The sequence below is a fragment of the Argopecten irradians genome, chromosome 6 (genome assembly GCF_041381155.1).
Source record: "Argopecten irradians isolate NY chromosome 6, Ai_NY, whole genome shotgun sequence".
NCBI classification, from domain to species: Eukaryota; Metazoa; Mollusca; class Bivalvia; order Pectinida; family Pectinidae; genus Argopecten; species Argopecten irradians.
In genome coordinates this window covers 2056420-2076284 of record NC_091139.1, presented here as the reverse complement: position 1 = coordinate 2076284, position 19865 = coordinate 2056420, and the positions used below count along the sequence as shown (strand labels likewise).

Here is a 19865-nt window from a genome sequence, read left to right as displayed (position 1 = left end):
ACGATTGCTAGGCTATTGTTTGTGAATAACAACCAACAAAGATTGATAGGCTATTGTTTTTTTGATAACAATGAACAAAGATAGCTAGACTATTGTTTGTTGATAACAAAGAACAACGATTGCTTGGCTACTGTTTGTGGTTAACAACGAACAAAGATAGCTAGGCTATTGTTTGTTGATAACAACCACCAACGATTGCTAGGCTATTGTTTGTGGATAACAACCAACAACAATTGCTAGGCTATTGTTTGTTGATAACAACCACCAACGATTGCTAGGCTATTGTTTGTTGATAGCAACCAACAAAGATTGCTAGGCTATTGTTTGTGGATAACAACCAACAACAATTGCTAGGCTATTGTTTGTTGATAGCAACCAACAAAGATTGCTAGGCTATTGTTTGTGGATAACAACCAACAAAGATTGCTAGGCTATTGTTTGTTGATAACGCGAACAACAATTGCTAGGCTACTGTTTGTGGATAGTGACCATCAACGACAGCTTTGATAGTCTATGTGGATAACTACCAACAAAGATTGCTAGGCTAACATTTGTGGATAACAACCAACAATAATTGCTGATCAAAAAGCATTTCTTTTTGTGTTTAAATATAAAAATACATTATTCTGAACACAAAGAAAAAAAATAAACTTTTGTGTAAACAGCTAATAATGATTTTGATAATGAAGTTCTTCACATAAAACATAAACACCACATTTAATTTGGAGTTGATTTATTCAATAACAATTTTATCATAAAAATATCAATATGTAACATCACATTTGAATCTATCTCAAAAGAGATAAATATTTGACTTCTCACTTTTGTGTAAACACTTTTATCACAGTCAAATCTTATAGGTATAAATGATAATTTAAAAAATAATATTTCTGAACAGAAATTCATATACCAGAGGTGTATAAACATGATGAATGGTGACTATCTTAGATCAAAGTCATTCCATCACACAAGCCTTAGAAATTATGCAGAAAGAAGTTTTCTCACAAATAAGATACATTTGATATTTAGTAAAAGTTCATATTGTCTTCATCCATATTTAGCACTCTGATAATTTCATTAAAATAAGAGATTGGGTTTAAAGTTACCACACTAATGCACAAGCAAAAGAACTTTTAATTACAATATTAATGATATAAATTATATACAACAGCAAATCATCTACAACCATCGCCTACTAATGGCACCTGGGTAAGGTAGATAACTACAGTACAAATTATACTGTTACTGATTCCCAGAAAGTGTAAGCAATGATGTATTTGATTTGGTATAGAGAAAAAATGCAGTGCTTCTGGTATGTGTATGAAGTGGTCAACTTAGGACCAGCTTCAGGACACAGCCAATGAATGGCCACAACACCATATAAATGCAGTAAGGTATTCTACAGTGTTCAACTACAAAGAGGACAGATAGGGGATATACGTCTACTCAATCCTAGCAGAAGATGAAAATGTAAATATAATATTACAAAGTATGGGAATGCATCTGAGCAAAATTATGGTTGGCTTTGCATTGTCCATTTTCTGTGGAAATCTCAATCTTTCTATTTAAGTTCAGCAGTTGTAACTAAAATTCATCCATTGTTCAATATTGTACTGCAGTAATTCAATTGCAACTGAAAGACTATCCAAGTCTTTACTATAATCCGAGTGATGTCTACTCCATTGTCTTGGTGCTGTGAAGCTCCAGGTCTGGATGGGGATTGCACAAGATACCCCTGATGTCCTACAAATAAAACCAGACATCATTTACACACTGCAGACAAAAAAACCAACACAAAACTTGGAAATTTCACTTAACACCTTAAGCAAATTTTCTACAATTTTGTCTTCTAAAAGAACTTTTCAAAGAAAAATACTTCAGGAAATAAAAAATGAAAATTGAAGATTACCTGTTCAAACTAATGACTTTTATATCAGTAGCACCCGTAATCATATTTTTCCAAGAGTTTATACTCAAAAGGTTGATTAATAAATCTTAGAACATTTGCTCATGCTTTCATTAGATTTGCTCTTGGTTTGTATACCTACCAGTGTTTTGAACGTGCTACAGGCATTCACAATGTCCTGTATAAGGGGATGTTCCATCAGGACTTTGAATTGGACAGGCTCCGCATCGTCACTTCCGAGTTCCTGGTAAACCGTGGTCAGCTTCTCCTGTAATCAATTTAGATTATTATTTAAAACACACTTCAAAACAGGAAAGATCAGCTTTCATATACTGCATACATTAAAACACATTTATACCAAACATTTTTGCATCAAATGAATGGTTATGAAAACGTAGCAATTACCATTTCCCAACAAAATTTCTATGCTATGTTTGTATTATATGTACCTATAACAAATTATGCTTATATAAATTGTGATTTTGTTGGTCCCCAGAGGTTTGTTGTAAATGCTTTACTGTATATTGAAATTCAAAATTAGCATTTGTCAAATTATTTAGTATCGTCTGTAAGTTTCAGTACCATCGAGAAGAGAGAAAAAAACACTCGGCCCTTGTATACCAGATATACATGATCTTCCGTCTTTTGCTTCTAAACCACCTTGACTGTTATCACTGGTGTCGTACCAGATAAAAAACATTTATCATGCTTGCATGAATACTTTCTCTGAATTCTCTATGTATAAACTTTAAAATTCACATTGAATAATATTAGTACTTGAAACAAACATGTAACACTTGTGCACCTACCCTAGATGTTGCGTCTTCGGGGTCGGCACAGACACTAAAGCGATGGCTGTCACCCTTGGCTGACTCACCATGGTGGAACACACGGTACAGAGCCTCAAGTGGAACGGTGGCATCCATTGCCTCATTAGGGATATCCTCAGGGATTGGTGGGGGTGGTGAGGGGTCATCCACAATATCTGGGGTACTGAAAATATCAACATTTTTGACACAACGCATGAATTTACATCCAGTATACTACAAACGAAAGCATATATTTGATGATTATGTCCATAATTACATTGAAACTATTTAATACACATATTAATTGGTTCTTGCATGTGTTGCAACTGATGATGCAAATTATTCTTACCAATGATTTGCAAACATGGCAATTACACTCTTCGTTGATAGTGCTATCACCCTAAATCAACACGAAATATCAAAACTATGTGTTGACTAATCTCTGACTGCGGATGATGTAAAGATGGAGAGAGTGAGCCTACCTTTCTGCGATACTTGGGGCTGTAGGTTCCAGCTTGGGCAGTCTAGGCATGTGTAGACCTGCTGCTACACTGAGTGCACGTAGGAATCCCTCGTTGGAATGAGATGAAGCACCAAAGTACATCAACTGAGAATAATAAATATTACAGGACAGTTAGAATTTTTATTCACCATACCCTGGCTTTTAAGATGAATATGTCTTTAGAACAAATATAATAAAGAAAAAAACTTTAGGAGCTGTTTCTATTAATGGTAAATGTGATCGCTTTCAAAAATTTCTCATAAACCCACTGTAGTTCTAGCACACAAATATATATTTAGTACTCACCATGCTAACATAATCTAGGGCAGGAGGATTGCGGTTGTGATCAGCGAAGAAATCAAACAGACATCTCTTTAGGTTGGCCAATCTGTTAAAGGCATCATCGCCGGGCTGGCTCCCAAACCATAGGTTAATCTGCAAAGGAAAAAAAAGATAAAATTTTAATAAAGTTTTAGGCACAACATTTTTGCTCTTATTCAACAGTATGCCTAATCTATGAAGAAAGGAAAAAGGTGAATTTTAACTGATGACCACAAAAACTTTGGGCATAATTACTCTTGGAGAAAAATCAAAATTAAATCTTTTAAATAATTCATCCAAAAAAGAAAATGATATGTATTTATGTCACGATTCATTTAGGTTAGCATAACAAGACAATTTCAGGATTTCTTCCTTTATAAAATTATTCAACTAGATTTTGTAAATCCTGGTGTTGATCTTGCGTTAGACTTGTAAAGCTCTACTAACGCGATACATTTACTACTGATACCTACCCTGTCATACTGCTCCCGTGTTACGAAGCCTGTGGCACGCTGGTCCATCTCTTTGAACTTGGCCAGAGTGTCCAGCAGCTCTGACTGAGTGGGATAGGGGATGGGCTGGGCTATGGCCAGTAGGAACCGTCTCCAGTCAACATACTCCCCATCAGCAGAGAGACCTGACGATATCTCCTGGACCTAAGTGTAATGTTGAATTCAATACTATTTAGTAATAGGTAGGTAAAAAGTCAAACTAAAGCTGATATTGAAATAATGAAATTTACACTGTAAGCACATTTTAATATTTTAATATTTTAGCTTTCATTTTTGGTCAATGTTTTTCTAATCTTTTACTTGTTTTGACAGTTATATGGTCATGTATTAACATTTAGTAAAATTAGTATTCTACCTGTCCTGAGCTGATGTTCATCCACATGTCTGGAAGCTGTTCCATTCCATGTGCCACGGACACAATATTCTCAAATGTGTCTGTGAATGAGCGGGCAGACAGGACCCCGGTAGGAGCTATAGCAGTAAACTGTAGAGAACATGTACAAAATGTCAAACAAAATCTTTAATATTTTATTAATTCTTAATCATCAACCAAGTTAAATCCATATATACTTTTACTTAAATAATGTGTCAATACTTTAAATTAAACACATCGCTTTTCTATTTTTACTTTGTATACATCATGAGATTCACGCATCCAAATCTGGCTACCAAATATAAAACTAAGTAAAAATCTGAGCTCAATATGTAAAATTTTAAAGTTTGTAATTTGCTCCTTTGCTCCATACACATGCCTGTCACCTGTGAGTCAGAGCATCTAAGTTCGACAAGTGTCTTACTCAAGCACAAAAAACCACAACAGCACTATATTTTATTCTGTAACAGGCAGTAATGCCTTTGTATAGTCTCAGTGAATGTAAAATAGACAAAAGAAGTTACTGATAATTACCCTCAATGACATGTTATCTCACCTGTTTGTACATGTTGGAGAGTTGTTCTACTGTGAATGTGTCCACAGTAGCCAGTTCCACAGGCGGGGGTGGGGTGGGAGGTAGGGGCGACTTCAGCACCTTCAGTCCCTCGTTCAGGAGGAAATCTTCCTGGTTTAGGACAAGCTCCTGTTTCAGTTTCTGTTTGTTCTCAATGGCATTCCTCATCACCTCGGACATTTGATCAATACTGAAAATATCAAGGTTATAGAGTTAAGTATATGTGTGGCTTGGTTACAACAATTGAGAAGGAAAATAGACATTGTTACTGCTAATCCAGTTATAAAACTCTAAAAATATTTTCTTTAGTAATTAAAATCTTCTATAATTCAGAAAGTTGGGTACTTCTGTAAATTAAGCAATCTTAAAAGCTATCTGTTCATGCTTTGATAGATTAGGTTATAGCCACAAAGAGGAAAGCATTATCAAACCTCTCCATCTCTTTGAGGAACCTGGCTCCAAGCCAGTCGTTCATGTCCTTATAAGTATTGTCTGCTTTACTCTTGAGATCCTGAAGGACGCCGACAGCGTGTACCTTGATTAGCTCCAGTCGTGTCTTACAGGCTTGCTCTACACCAACAATAGATTCATTAATACCAATTAGTTCTTAGGTCCATTAACTTTCCTTATAGCTAAGAAAACATTTGGACTTGGAATTATTTACTAGAAAGTATAACATAATTTACAAAAGGAAATTTTATGAACTTGAAGTACCAGTAGAATCCTGCTAACAGCATTTGTGTATATTTTCCAGGGTATATTGAGTACACCTATTCCATCTTGCATATCAGAGAGTTAGCTCCTTTACGGGTAGGTATCGATTGCTGCGTCATTATTTCGTGCATGTCGTTTTTTCCGAGACGCTATGCTTGCAAACACATGACCTCACAATCGATACCTATCAGCATGGGCAGATAACCCTGTAATATGCAAATAAGGAATACATCAATCAAGATTTATTTAACTAGAACCAGGGCTTCATTTTGACTTACCCTCTTCCTGGATGGCAAAGAAATACTCTTCCCTCATTTTCTCCCTTGTCTCCTTCTTCTGTTTATCTTCTTCACTAAGATCTTCAGCTACAAAACAAAAGTATGAAGTCAAATTGGGAAAGAACATGATCTCTTTTAAAAACGAGTTGACTTATTTTATTTTTGTATGAAAATCCTTAATTTGAGCTCTGACTTACAAGGTGTTGGTGTGGCCTGGGAGTCCGTGTCCTTCTTTTTCTTGGGTGACGGACTGCGACTCTTGCCCTTCTTTCCCTTATCCTTGGCTCCCTTGGTTTTTGTTGCAGCAGCTGCAGCAGCCTGTTTTTCCCTCTCCCTCTCTTCATCTTTCCTCCTCTCAGCTTCTTCCTGGGCTTCCCTGGCAGCATATTCTGCTTGAAGCTGAAAAATAATGAAATTGTAATTCAATAGCCCTTATTAGAAATATGTTCAATGTTTAGAGTAGTTAACACACATGAAATTAAAACTAAAAACAGGATGCTTATTAGGATAATAAAACTGAAATGCCATGACTGGCAAAATTAAGCATCTTCTGTGATACAAGTATAGAAACAACATCAGTAAAATACATATAAAGATGAAATTAAATGGGAACTTGGAATATAATTACGATTATTCCACTGAAAATTACAGCTTTTGTTATAACTAGAAATTCACAAAATCAGGAAGAATAATAATAAGAATAAGAATAAGAAACTTAACGAAAACAATAAGTCTTTTCACAAATGGTGAAAAGCCCTAATAATTTCCTATAATGAATACTTATATGAAACTAATATGAATTATTATTGTCAAAGAACATGAAATTAAACTAAATATAAACAATATATAATTGTAACCTTTAATTTATACTTCTAAATGTTTGACCATTACTTATTTCCTTTTTTATTTGTTAGGATACTTACTATCTGCCCTAAGCCATTCACACCAGTCTGGAAAGCATCATGGATGAGTTTCTCATCGGGATCCATTGGAGGAGCGGGACTCTCTGAACCGCTTGTCTCATCCTTCTTTCCTCCTTTCTTGTCTTTTTTATCCTTCCCGGACGCTCCCCCGGCCTTGGCGTCTGCATCAGGTGATACTGGTCGTCGAGGCACCAACGGGATCCTATAGTTATACAGAATCGAACTTTAACAATTCACATCAGATTCTGAATGCCTATTTTAAATATGATACTGTGTAGCAAAATAATTTTCGCTGATAAAAATTTTTGCGATTTTATCTAAAAACATGAAAATCAAATTTTAGTGATTTTAAAATTTTTGCGTTATGGATTTAAGGGTAAATATCATTCAACCATTTCCTATTATTTCGTGGATCAAAATTTTTGCGATCATAGCAATGTGCCATGAAATCACGAAAATCTCCCTGTGAAAATTACCGTCTATACGGTATTCAAATTTTCATCAGTTACGTACAAGAGAAACTGTTAACCAACATAATTTCGCACGCAATTTAATTTCGTGACTAAGTAGAAATCACGAAAATATATAGGCATGAAAAAGAGCCAGGCATAAGTACAGTTGAACCTTATAACTCTAACTCTTAATCTGATTTTTCTTTATACCGTTATTTTTCATTTTTTTTCTTTTAAATATCATCATTCATACAAGACAGATAAAGACTTTACCTCTTGCGTCCAGTCTCTTCAGTAGGTGAAGGCTCAGCAGATTCTGTTTTCTTTTCCTTGCTCTTGTCACGTTTCTTTCCGGAGGGTGTTCTCGATTTCCGTTCCTTTGGAGACTTGGATCGACTTGAACGAGGCCTGTCCCCAGATTTGGGAGTACGGGGTGGATCCTCTGGGACAGGAGGAGTAGGGGCTGCCTCACTAGCGGACTTCTCCGGGGAGTCAGGACGATCAACAGGCATCTGATAATGTAAACATGGTTTGATTTACTACATACCGGTAAGTTACTTACATACAATCAATGGTCTACAGGCATCTGATAATGTAAACATGGTTTGATTTACTACATACCGGTAAGTTACTTACATACAATCAATGGTCTACAGGCATCTGATAATGTAAACATGGTTTGATTTACTACATACCGTTAAGTTAACTACATACAATCAATGGTCTACAGGCATCTGATAATGTAAACATGGTTTGATTTACTACATACCGGTAAGTTACTTACATACAATCAATGGTCTACAGGCATCTGATAATGTAAACATGGTTTGATTTACTACATACCGGTAAGTTACTTACATACAATCAATGGTCTACAGGCATCTGATAATGTAAACATGGTTTGATTTACTACATACCGGTAAGTTACTTACATACAATCAATGGTCTACAGGCATCTGATAATGTAAACATGGTTTGATTTACTACATACCGGTAAGTTACTTACATACAATCAATGGTCTACAGGCATCTGATAATGTAAACATGGTTTGATTTACTACATACCGGTAAGTTACTTACATACAATCAATGGTCTACAGGTATCTGATAATGTAAACATGGTTTGATTTACTACATACCGGTAAGTTACTTACATACAATCAATGGCACCTGTTTATATACAACATAACAGGGCTTAGTATATATGTATGCAAGTTACTTACATAGATCTGCTAATGTACAAAACACATTTCACTTCAGGTATAGTTATCTAGTAATAATTCTGTGTTTGTGTATTACAGAGTAACCTCCCTTGCAGGTAGGTATCTATTGTGACGTCATTATTTTGTGAGTGCAAATCATGTTGTTTTCTCTGAAAACTATGACGTTACAACATTTAACGTCACAATCAATACCTACCCGCAAGGGAAGAAACTCTGTAAAATGCAAATACGGAAAGAATTAACAGAAATGACAACAAAATATGATTAATAACTGCCACTGACCTCTATAAGTGGAATCCTGCTGTAGTTAGCATTGAGTTCGTCAGGGATGGTGCCCTCCATACCGCGGTAGTAATCCTTCATCACTCTGACAGTGTCCTGGTACCGGTCGACCTCTGCCTGCATCTGAGTGATGTAGTAGTTGCTGAGTACACCCAGTCGATCGTCCAGCCATCCGTCACTGATTATGTTTTCTCGCTCAGTCTCTGACTGAGCTTTACGAGCATCACAGATTGACCAGAGTTCTTCACGTAGATCATCTACACGCTGGTGTAACTCCATCTTTGTCTCCTCGTCATCTCTCATGTCATCAGGGACTTCGTTGTAATCCTGGAGATGAACATTATACATCAGATTTACACGTCAGAAAATATTTAATCTTAATAAAGTACTTTATCTTCATGCATTTAGGTATATTATAGACTAGCCCTTCACGTGCCTGAAAATCTTATCTGATAAATTTGTTACTTAACCTTTAAACGTTTTGATCAATTTAACACACCACTTCATTAATACCAAATAGCATAGTTCTATAGAAATCAGGCAGAATATTTGTTTTTATAAACAACTGTAAACCAACTTTCTTTTGTGGTTACTAGGGCCTATATTTTGTGGCTGCTATATTTTGTGGCTACTATATTTTGTGACTACTATAGTTTGTGGCCTTTTGTGGCTACTATATTTTGTGACCTTTTGTGGCTACTATATTTTGTGACCTTTTGTTGCTACTATATTTTGTGACCTTTTGTGGCTACTATATTTTGTGACCTTTTGTGGCTACTATATTTTGTGGCTACTATATTTTGTGGCCTTTTGTGGCTACTATATTTTGTGGCCTTTTGTGGCTACGATATTTTGTGGATACTATATTTTGCGATTTTCATTTGAAATAAGTTCGCGATGATTAACATTCGCGGAATAAAAAATTAAATGAAAGTTTTTATTAATATAAAAGAAGTAGATATTATTCGTGGAGATAAACTTTCGCAAAATTCGCAGAATTAACTGGCATGTGAAAGAAAGTTGGTTTACATAAATTAAAAGCGCTAATGCAGTCCAATCTTATGATATTTACGAGGGTGAACACTTTGAGCTAGAGATGTAATTCCCAGAGAGTGAGAGACTGAAGTTCTTTAATCTACCTGTCTATAAAAATGATAATGGAGATGGATTTTTACACTGACCTTCTGCCATTGAGCCTCGTACACCTGTTTGTTGTCAGGTCTCCTCAGGTAAGACAGGAAATCTTTTCTACAACCCACACAACATAAACAATTCATACCCAGCATCAAATCTATTGTTTTATTGATTTAAAGCACTTTACATCAATAAGATTATCATATTATCAGTTTGATTAGTTTGTCCTCCTATTTATAGCCAGGCACATTTAAAGATATGCCAGATTAAGGAGATGGGGAAAAGTCGAAGTACCCAGATAAAAACCACTGACCAGCCGTCAGAACCTGGCAACTGCCTCACAAGGGATTCAAACTGGCCACCCAGAGGTGGAGGGTCTGTGGTAAAATGTTGAGCGTTATTTTGAATAGATTAGTTGTTTACTGATTGTGGAAAATTCAAATGATGTATTAACTTGATCAGAACAGAATTAGAGATGAAGCAAATATTGCATTCTCCATTTTATGAAAAGTACTATGAAGATTGCCTCTTACCTAATTTGATAGAAATATCTGTAGATATTTTCGCGTTCTTCCCTCTCCTTACGGAAAACATGTTTGGAGTTTTTGACATAGGTCTGTTCTGTAGACTCCCAGTAATTAGCGAGGATAGTAGCAATTTCCTGTGTACAATGAATCAAACATACAATGGGCATGGTACAAATACAAGTGTGAGAAGACAATTACAGTCAAACCTGCTATAAAGAACACTTGTCTATAAGGACAGACTTATATACAGGACACTTGTCTATAAAGGACAGAATCATACAAAGGACACTTGTCTATAAGGACAGACAGACATACAGGTCACTTGTATATAAAGGACAGAATCATATAAAGAACACTTGTCTATAAGGATAGACAGACATACAGGTCACTTGTATATAAGGACAGACTCACATACAGGACACTTGTCTGTAAAGGACAGAATTATATACAGGACACTTGTCTATGAAGGATAGACTTATATAAAGGACACTTGCCTATAAAGGATAGATTCATCAACCTCATTTAGTGCAATTTACTATCTAATTGACCTCTGTATAGAGGACACCTGTCTATTAAGGTCTTTTTTTATCTTTGTCCCTTAGATTTCCTTTATAAACAGGTTTAATTGTACGGTATATATGTGTATGTATAAGAGTTCTATTGTATAATCTGTTTATTTCCAAAAGCTTAAGATGCAGCATTTAAATGTCCCTACTTTCATAAAGTTTACAGTATTGTGGACCTAGACTTACATCATCCAACTTGAGATTAACAAATTCCCACTCCTCTGAACCTGGTTCTGGTGGCGGCGGTCCCTTTGGCTCCTCTGGTTCAGGTTCAGGCTCTGGCTCAGGAGTCTTGCCCTTCTTTCCTGATTTCGTCCTAGATTTTGGTGAGGAACCTAGTTAACAACAAATAATAAATGTTAAAGAATTGTTTTCATTGAAAGGAACTTCAATATAGGCGATTCACAGGGCTTTATTAATATGTAACCAATTCTATGTGGAACTGGCTCACTTATTACACGTAAGCATATGTATTACAGTACCCACAGTTGTCTCCATTGTAGTATAACGCTAAAGTAGAAAACTCACCCCTACTGCCCTTCTTTGCACTTCCACTGTCTGATTTCTTGCCACTGCCTCGCTTAGGTGAGGCACTCTTCTTGTCCTTGGGTGATTTACTTCTTGACTCTTTTGATGAAGGTCGGGATCCAGATTTCTTTCCAGATCCTATATAGAACAGGGCAAAATAGCATTTACAAAATATCACATGTTTAATGGTGTTCTAGGATTTACTTCTTGAGTCTTTTGATGTAGGTCAAGGTCCAGATATCTTTCAAGATCCTATATAGAACAGGGCAAAATATTACAGTCAAATTTGTCCATGTGACCATCTCTATTCAGCGACCTCTGCTCTAAGCGACCATTTCATTCCCATCGAGCGTTTTTCCTCTATATCTTAACTCTATTAAACGACCAGTTCTTTTAAGCAACCACATTTTTCCTTCCCTGTGGATGCTGAAATCTGCATTTGGCGGCCAGAATTTTTTCAAAATGACCCCCATTCCGGCGTTTTGCTATGTATATAAATTAATAATTGGAGGAGTTCCGAATGAACACACCTATCTTTAATTTGATTAACGAAGTTTTAATGTCAATTCAAATTATAAAATGAATGAAAACAATATCAAAAAGACACTTTTTGATTTTATTATATTTTGATTTATTCTAGAAGTTAGAACACATGTGATAGACATCAATATCAAAACATGGGTCATCTCATCTCAACTCTGATTAGTAGGAGATATTCTATTGAGAGACCGCTCTCTATTTAGAGACCACTCTCCAATTTCCCTTGGTGGGTCTCTTAATACAGATTGGACTGTATCTACAAAAAAATTTCATGTTAATGATGTTCTAATACCTGTATTTACTTATGTACAACTGTTTTATCTGATATCTTTAATCTGAACATGTTGTAGTGTTACCAATTTTTTATCATAATTGATTTACCTTTCCTAGAGGACGGTCTCACGTCCTCCTTGACTTCCTCCTTGGGAGGTTCTGGGGGTGGAGGTGGCTGTAACATCAACCAAAAAAATATATACAATGTCATCAAAAATAATATCTAGCATCGCAAGAACACTATTATGACATCACATGTAGTTTTAACGTCATAATCTATATATGACGACGCATGATTATCTCAGTAAACAGAAAGCGTCACATCCGAGCCGGATTTCTACAGTTTTATATAGAGACGAAATTTTGAGTTTTACGTATATTTTTATTAATGAATGTTATATGATAAATAGAATCTTACACTCGTGGCTATGTGATATGAAATTTATCAAACTCGTTAAATAATTTGATATGTGACGAGCCTTGTATCAAATTATTGAACTTGTTCGAAAAATTTCATATCACATAGCCACCAGTGTAATATCCCGTATACATCACACCATGACAACAGTAGTTCATTTAGAAAATACGAAGAAAACAACAATACTGTTAATAAATGTCTTCTGGAAAAAAAAAATTATTAAATTTCACACATGAATTTAGACAGTCTACTCACTGGTTCCTCCTTCACAACGACAGGTTCTGTGACTTCAGCAGGCACCTCAGAGCTCTCTGGGTCCTTTATGCCTTGTAGCTATAAACAGAATAAAACATTTCAATATATATATATAAATACATATGATAAATTTGAAAAATATCTTTAAAGACGAAATCTATAAGAAATAAAAACAAAAACGACTGACAAGTGAGCGGTTTTGTCCCATTCAAGGGAGCTCTTCAGACTGTTTCACCAAGGGGAGATAATTTACAGTGATAAAGGGAGATAATTTGAAATGGTACATCTTTTATTTAAATTGGCCTTCTTCATTCAAATGCATGAACAAAATTGACAGAATCTAACAAACATGTTAAGAAAATTTCACTTGAAAGCACTGCTATTGAAAATACATAGAGTTACCTACCCTGTTCATTGTGTCCTCAAGTATCTTTTCGACCTCCAAAAACACCGAGTGAGCGCCCTGTGAGGCATCCACCCGGGTCAGAGTACCAAACTTGACATACCACTTCTCTAGCTTAGGCCAGGCATCGAGGTAACGAGTGATTCTACAACACAGACAATTTTGATATAGGAGAATACACATACTACAAATGAGTACATTTGAAAGATTTTTGACCTGGTTAACTACAAAGATTCTACAATTTACATTAGAGCACATTTATACATTATAACATATTTATAATAAACATGCATGCTTACAACAAATTCATGGTTATAATGACTAAACATTGTCATTTTCATTCTCTGTCAATGTTCCTTTAAGATGTTTTGAATGATGTACTATTTCTATAACAAAGTAATGCCGTTGGTCCACAGAGGTTTGTCATAACTGGGAGATTTCGTGTGAAAAGCATGTTAACATGAGTGCCTCATGTTTCAACAAAACAAGGATAGTTTGAACTCGAGCTACGTAATTTGAACTTTGAACTCTACCTATGTCTAACTCAGTTCAGATCCATGATTCGAAAAGTTTCTCTTGAAACTAGGCTAACAAGTTTTGTTCATGACTTTCGAACAAGGGTCTATAAATAGAATTTTATGTCACTCAACTCAACCCACGAGTTTGACGTGAACTTGGCCAAGGTGTTTTACTGTATGTACAATGTTGAAATATATGTGTCTGTAAAACAAAAATACAATAATCCACTCCATATACCAATGTGGGACAGGGTTTGACGGCAGTACCACATACCTGTGCTGGATCTGTTCCTGGTCGTGAGCGGGATCCTCCACGGCCACTACCTGTTCCTGTTTACCCACACCTGTAGCACTGCCCTCTGGTGGTGGGTTAAACTCCTGGTGGTACTTCACATCTGACTGAGGGGCAACTATACAGCCAATAGCACCAATCAGTTTACATGTATATAGTGTAGTCATGGGAAGATTGTTATCCTAATTATTTTGTGAAGGGAGATAACTCATTATAGAATATCAGTATCGCCTTCAAAATGGTATTTGATGGTCAGTCTAGCAATACAGTACATAACAAACAATACTTTACCAGTAATTTAAAAACCAACAAAATGTTGGCCATTATTATGCTCTCAATAGCTGAATTATTTACCAGCATTTAAACAGTTACTCCAGCTACACTACAACTAAAATTCTGACTTACAAGATCTGCCAGCTGCTCTCTTCAGACACAACTCATCGCTGATGTCAAATTGAATCACCACATCAATACCACTCGCAGGTTCTGGCGGTGGTGGAGCGGGGCGAGGATCAGGGACAAGGCTCGATCTCTTTTGTTTGTTCATCTTCTTTTCTTTCTCCTGACCAGCAGCGAAGCCAGTGAGGGCTTTCTCCAGTACCTTAGCTTGGTTGTAGTTGGTGGGAAATCCATCTAACACCCAGCCTGTACCTTCTGGAATGTTCCTGATATCGACAAGATATTCATCAGGTACAGTAAAATGATTGATACAAAATAACCTATAAAGATCTTACAATAGCACCTTCAGTAATTTGATAAAGCAGACTTGTTTCTTTTCCAATTGTTATAATTCCTTTTCAGAAATTCTTTGGCAGTTCTAATTTGTTACCTGATTTTGTCCACCAGGATATCCACAATGATTTGGTCATCTATTGGAGCTCCTCTTTTCAGATACCTCAATGCCTTGGCACCAAGTTTGGAACGATTTGTTGGCTACAATGTGAAATTAATTCTTTTGAATAAATGAGATTTTTGCACGTTATTTAAATTTATAACAAAATTAATACATGTCCATTATTATCATCCATATTGCCAGGTTACCAGAGACTCTCAGGAAAGTCAGATTGTAGCAGCATGATAATTGTATAAGGGTACTGACAATAGAATACAGCTAATATGTCTCACTATAGTTCTATCAAATCATATTAAAGGTTATTTTAATGATTCTTAACTCAGAGGAAACAAATGATAAATGATAAAGCAACTATTTTTAATACTTATACAAGTTTCCATTTTTTTGCATTACCACTGGTTTAGGTGGGGCCTTCTCCTTTGGCTTCTTGGCTTTCTTGGCTGCGTCTGCCTGTTCACTAGAAGCAGACGGCTCAGCACCAGGAGCTGTTTCTGTGGGTTCAGCAGCACCTTCACCATCGGCCGCCCCTGGTTCCTCTAACACAGGTTCAGTGGGTTTGTCACCTAAACTTGCTGCAGAGGCGTCAAGGTCTGTTGTAGCTGTAATGACATGTGTGGTAAAGTAATCTATGGCAAAAGTGATTTATCAACATGTCTGAATAATTAGTTTGTTATTAATTAAAGTTATTGATGTTAAATGTTAATGGGAAGGAAATTTGAATATACATGTACTAGCAAATGGTTCTATAAACAGTTATAATTCCTCCTACAAATGTTATAATCCAAATAATGTTCTTTTTCACTTCAACAGCTATTTCGTTTAAACTACATTAGTAACACTACGCATAAGTAATAAGAAGAAGATAGCCATAGATTCACACCAATGAGCCCACAATCTAGTAATTGTCATCTACTTTCTAAGTAAGGACATTATCGTACACTAGAGGCTTGGTAGTAAGCTTTCAGTTTTGCCTCAGTGGGACTTGGAAATCTATAATGTTTTACTAAGTTTAAAATTGAATATTCCGGATTGCAGATATAAGAGACAAAAACTGTATCAACATCAAGTTACATTCAAACAATATTGGACTTTATCTTTATAATGATAAAGTCTCTACATATTTGTTTTTAAATATTCTGGTAAAATTATTTATTTCTCTATGCACCTTATGGTGAATAATACATGTAAAGCTACAATAAATCTGGAAATGTATCGAAGTAAATCAGTGATTCAAAGATCATGTGATTTAACTTTGAAGTCAACCAACAATTAGATATGTTTGTACTGTCCATTGACATTGGTCAGTTTGTGTGGCCTTTAAATGACCATCAAAGCCTCCAATGATCACAATACAGATAAACTCCTAAGCTGTGTGTATAATAGCAGCTCCTTTACACTTAGAATAACAAGATGCAGTTTACATTCAATAATTATATCCCATCACCATATTCTGTATTTGCATATTACCGAGTTATCTGCCCTTGCGGAGATATTGGTTGGGACTCCATGTTTTTACGAGATTCTTTTCAGAGAAAATGATGTGAGTTTTGCTCACAAAATAATGATGTCACAATGGATACTTACCCCCAAGGGAGCTAACTCCGTAATATGCAAAGACAAAATATATGGACATTAATGCTTGCTGACTTATCTAATATCATGCACCATCACCAGAGCGTACAGCTCTTTTTAGTATACTAGGGTTACAAGCTTGACACAAAGTTATAGGTCTCTGCCAGTACCGAATATGTATATAATCCACATTTTTTTCAGTATAATTGGATAATGGAGGATTATAGGGTAGTAATGCATGCTTTTATAGCTATAGGTAAAGGGGGGAAATGGGATTAAGTAATAATACAATCTACATTCCATGTATAAATGAATGTCTTTCATTCAAATTGTTTTCCCTCTTTACTTTATGGAATATTGACTTGAGGTTGAAGGTACTGTGGGATATGGAGAGTGTGAGTTTGTCTATCTCAGGTCCCTATAGCTCTGAACACCAGAGAATTGATACCATAAAACAAAATCTCTAGAATAAGATTGTCACTAAAACTCCTTACATGTATTTCATATTTCCATTTACATGTACTTGTCAATAAATAGCACACAAACATCAAAAATAACATCTCACTGAGTCGTAAGTCTAGAGGAATCGGATTCACATTTTCCTACATGTACAACACTCTCCAAATGTGCAGGCCTATTAACTTTGTATTTCCAAAATGCTTATAGAATCAAAAGATAAACTATTTTCCTACAACAAAATAATGTCTAACTAATTTACACTACAGAAAATATCATCTATTGTCCTACAATAGGCAATGTTACAATCCCACTTATAAACTGACATCCTACAATAAGCAATTATAACAATTCCACTTTTATAAAATGATGTACTTCAATAAGCAATTGCAACAATTCCACATTTTAAAGTAATGTCATACAATAAGCAATTGTAACAATCCTGCCTATTATATGGCCAATCCAAATGTTAAGCAATTGTAACATTCTCACTCATATGTATAAGAGAGACACCTACAATAAGCGATTGTCACAATCCCACTCCTATCTATAAGAGAGACACCTACAATAAGCGATTGTCACAATCCCACTCCTATCTATAAAAGAGACACCTACAATAAGTGATTGTAACAATCCCACTCCTATCTATAAAAGAGACACCTACAATAAGCGGTTATAACAATCCCACTCCTATCTATAAAAGAGACACTTACAACAAGTGATTGTAACAATCCCACTCCTATCTATAAAAGAGACAACTAAAACAAGTGATTGTAACAATCCCACTCCTATCTATAAAAGAGACACCTACAATAAGTGATTGCAACAATCCCACTCCTATCTATGAAAGAGACACCTACAACAAGTGATTGTAACAATCCCACTCCTATCTATAAAAGAGACAACTAAAACAAGTGATTGTAACAATCCCACTCCTATCTATAAAAGAGACACCTACAATAAGTGATTGTAACATTCCCACTCCTATCTATGAAAGAGACACCTACAACAAGTGATTGTAACAATCCCACTCCTATCTATAAAAGAGACACCTACAATAAGTGATTGTCACAATCCCACTCCTATCCATAAAAGAGATACCTACAACTATTGATTGTAACAATCCCACTCCTATCTATAAAAGAGACACCTACAATAAGTGATTGTCACAATCCCACTCCTATCTATAAAAGAGACTGCTATAATAAGTGATTGTAACATTCCCTCTCCTATCTATAAGAAAGACACCTACAATAAGTGATTGTCACAATCCCACTCCTATCTATAAAAGAGACTGCTATAATAACCACTTACATCCCACCAATATCTATATATGGTGACGTCCTACAATAACCACTTACATCCCACCAATATCTATATATGGTGACGTCCTACAATAACCACTTACATCCCACCAATATCTATATATGGTGACGTTCTACAATAACCACTTACATCCCACCAATATCTATATATGGTGACGTCCTACAATAACCACTTACATCCCACCAATAAAGGCATCATTTATATAAAGAATTTTGATGGAAAGTAAAATTTGATTGGTTGATGACTCTGAATATTGTGAAAAGAAAATAAAACAGGCACATGCATGTTTCTTGTTTTACAATATCTGTACTAAGGCCAAACAAACAAACAAAAACAGTTTCTTCCTTCTTTAAATAAATTATTATTTTTGGACATTATACACAAAATTCTGTTTCAAAATCAAGAAGCACTAATTAAGAATGCCAAATTGCACATTCAAGTAATAAAATCGTAAAAAAAAACTCTCGAAAAAATTCTTTATCGTCATGCTTTGATTTTGATCGACTGAAGGTTAGAAACGCAGTTTATCTTTATTTGGCCTTGCTAGTTACTCAGGTAAAGTCATGCAGTGATACAGTCTGTATAACTAGGAGAGTATAATAGGCAGTGATAATAGGTAGAACAAGAGTTTTCCACACGTCAAGACGTGCCCAGATACCTCCGGCATGATGTGTTATGTACTCAAGAGTGCCCTCCCCTGTCGGTGCTCGTACACAAATCTCAATTCCTGGACAAAGCATGGTAATGGGTATATACATGTGTTAGTGCAGTTACAATATATACATACATCAGTGTCACCCAGTGATTATGGTATATATAGGTCCAGCAGGGTCACACAGAGTGAACGGGAATAGCTAGCATATTCAGCATATTTTTCTTTCTCATTCATTTATTTTTCCACTTTTTGCCTATTTCTTCCAAAACAAACTACTAAGCAATATAGAACACATTTCTCCTTATTTTTTTTCTTTGTTTGAAAATCTTAAAAGCATAACAGCCATTTTTTCACTACATTAATAAAAAGATTTGAGCTTCAATACAAAGAAATATAACATAGCAGTTCCAAATCAAAGGTCTATTCATGTAAAGATCAGCATATATTTTAGAATAGCATGTTAGGAAATACAGTATATGGATAACTATACTGACAATTAGTTTGTTACTAGCTAGACCCAGAAACAGATCCACCAAAGTTGTTCAAAGTTGTCTATATCATAATCAATCCTTGTTTAATATGCTACACCACTGACAAATGGTATTTTTTCTGTATCAACAGGAGCAGACAAATAAGCATTTTTCTTCAGTTACAAAAGTTAATTACTTTGAACCATTACC

General features: G+C 35.4%; 1 protein-coding gene across 4 annotated transcripts in view; it reads right to left on the bottom strand.

The window, feature by feature from the left end:
- Positions 1–716: 716 nt before the first annotated feature.
- LOC138324696 (sperm flagellar protein 2-like) overlaps positions 717–19865 on the bottom strand; it is a 31660-nt gene continuing 12511 nt past the window's right edge. For 2 of the 4 annotated variants that reach the window (XM_069269742.1, XM_069269743.1), the window contains 26 exons: positions 19189–19257; positions 15570–15775; positions 15153–15256; positions 14729–14988; positions 14306–14441; positions 13517–13658; positions 13111–13188; positions 12546–12612; positions 11625–11762; positions 11283–11431; positions 10537–10664; positions 10051–10117; positions 8870–9196; positions 7638–7876; positions 6913–7114; positions 6187–6388; positions 5990–6076; positions 5429–5567; positions 4980–5187; positions 4406–4534; positions 4012–4194; positions 3524–3652; positions 3198–3322; positions 2716–2899; positions 2049–2174; positions 717–1743 (listed from right to left, as the gene is read on the bottom strand). In XM_069269742.1, the coding sequence (XP_069125843.1) occupies positions 1675–1743; positions 2049–2174; positions 2716–2899; positions 3198–3322; positions 3524–3652; positions 4012–4194; positions 4406–4534; positions 4980–5187; positions 5429–5567; positions 5990–6076; positions 6187–6388; positions 6913–7114; positions 7638–7876; positions 8870–9196; positions 10051–10117; positions 10537–10664; positions 11283–11431; positions 11625–11762; positions 12546–12612; positions 13111–13188; positions 13517–13658; positions 14306–14441; positions 14729–14988; positions 15153–15256; positions 15570–15775; positions 19189–19257 (3893 nt within the window). In that variant the 3' untranslated portion in view covers positions 717–1674. The remainder of the gene's footprint in view (positions 1744–2048; positions 2175–2715; positions 2900–3197; positions 3323–3523; positions 3653–4011; positions 4195–4405; positions 4535–4979; positions 5188–5428; positions 5568–5989; positions 6077–6186; positions 6389–6912; positions 7115–7637; positions 7877–8869; positions 9197–10050; positions 10118–10536; positions 10665–11282; positions 11432–11624; positions 11763–12545; positions 12613–13110; positions 13189–13516; positions 13659–14305; positions 14442–14728; positions 14989–15152; positions 15257–15569; positions 15776–19188; positions 19258–19865) is intronic. The other 2 variants (XM_069269744.1, XM_069269745.1) reach the window with 1 other exon arrangement.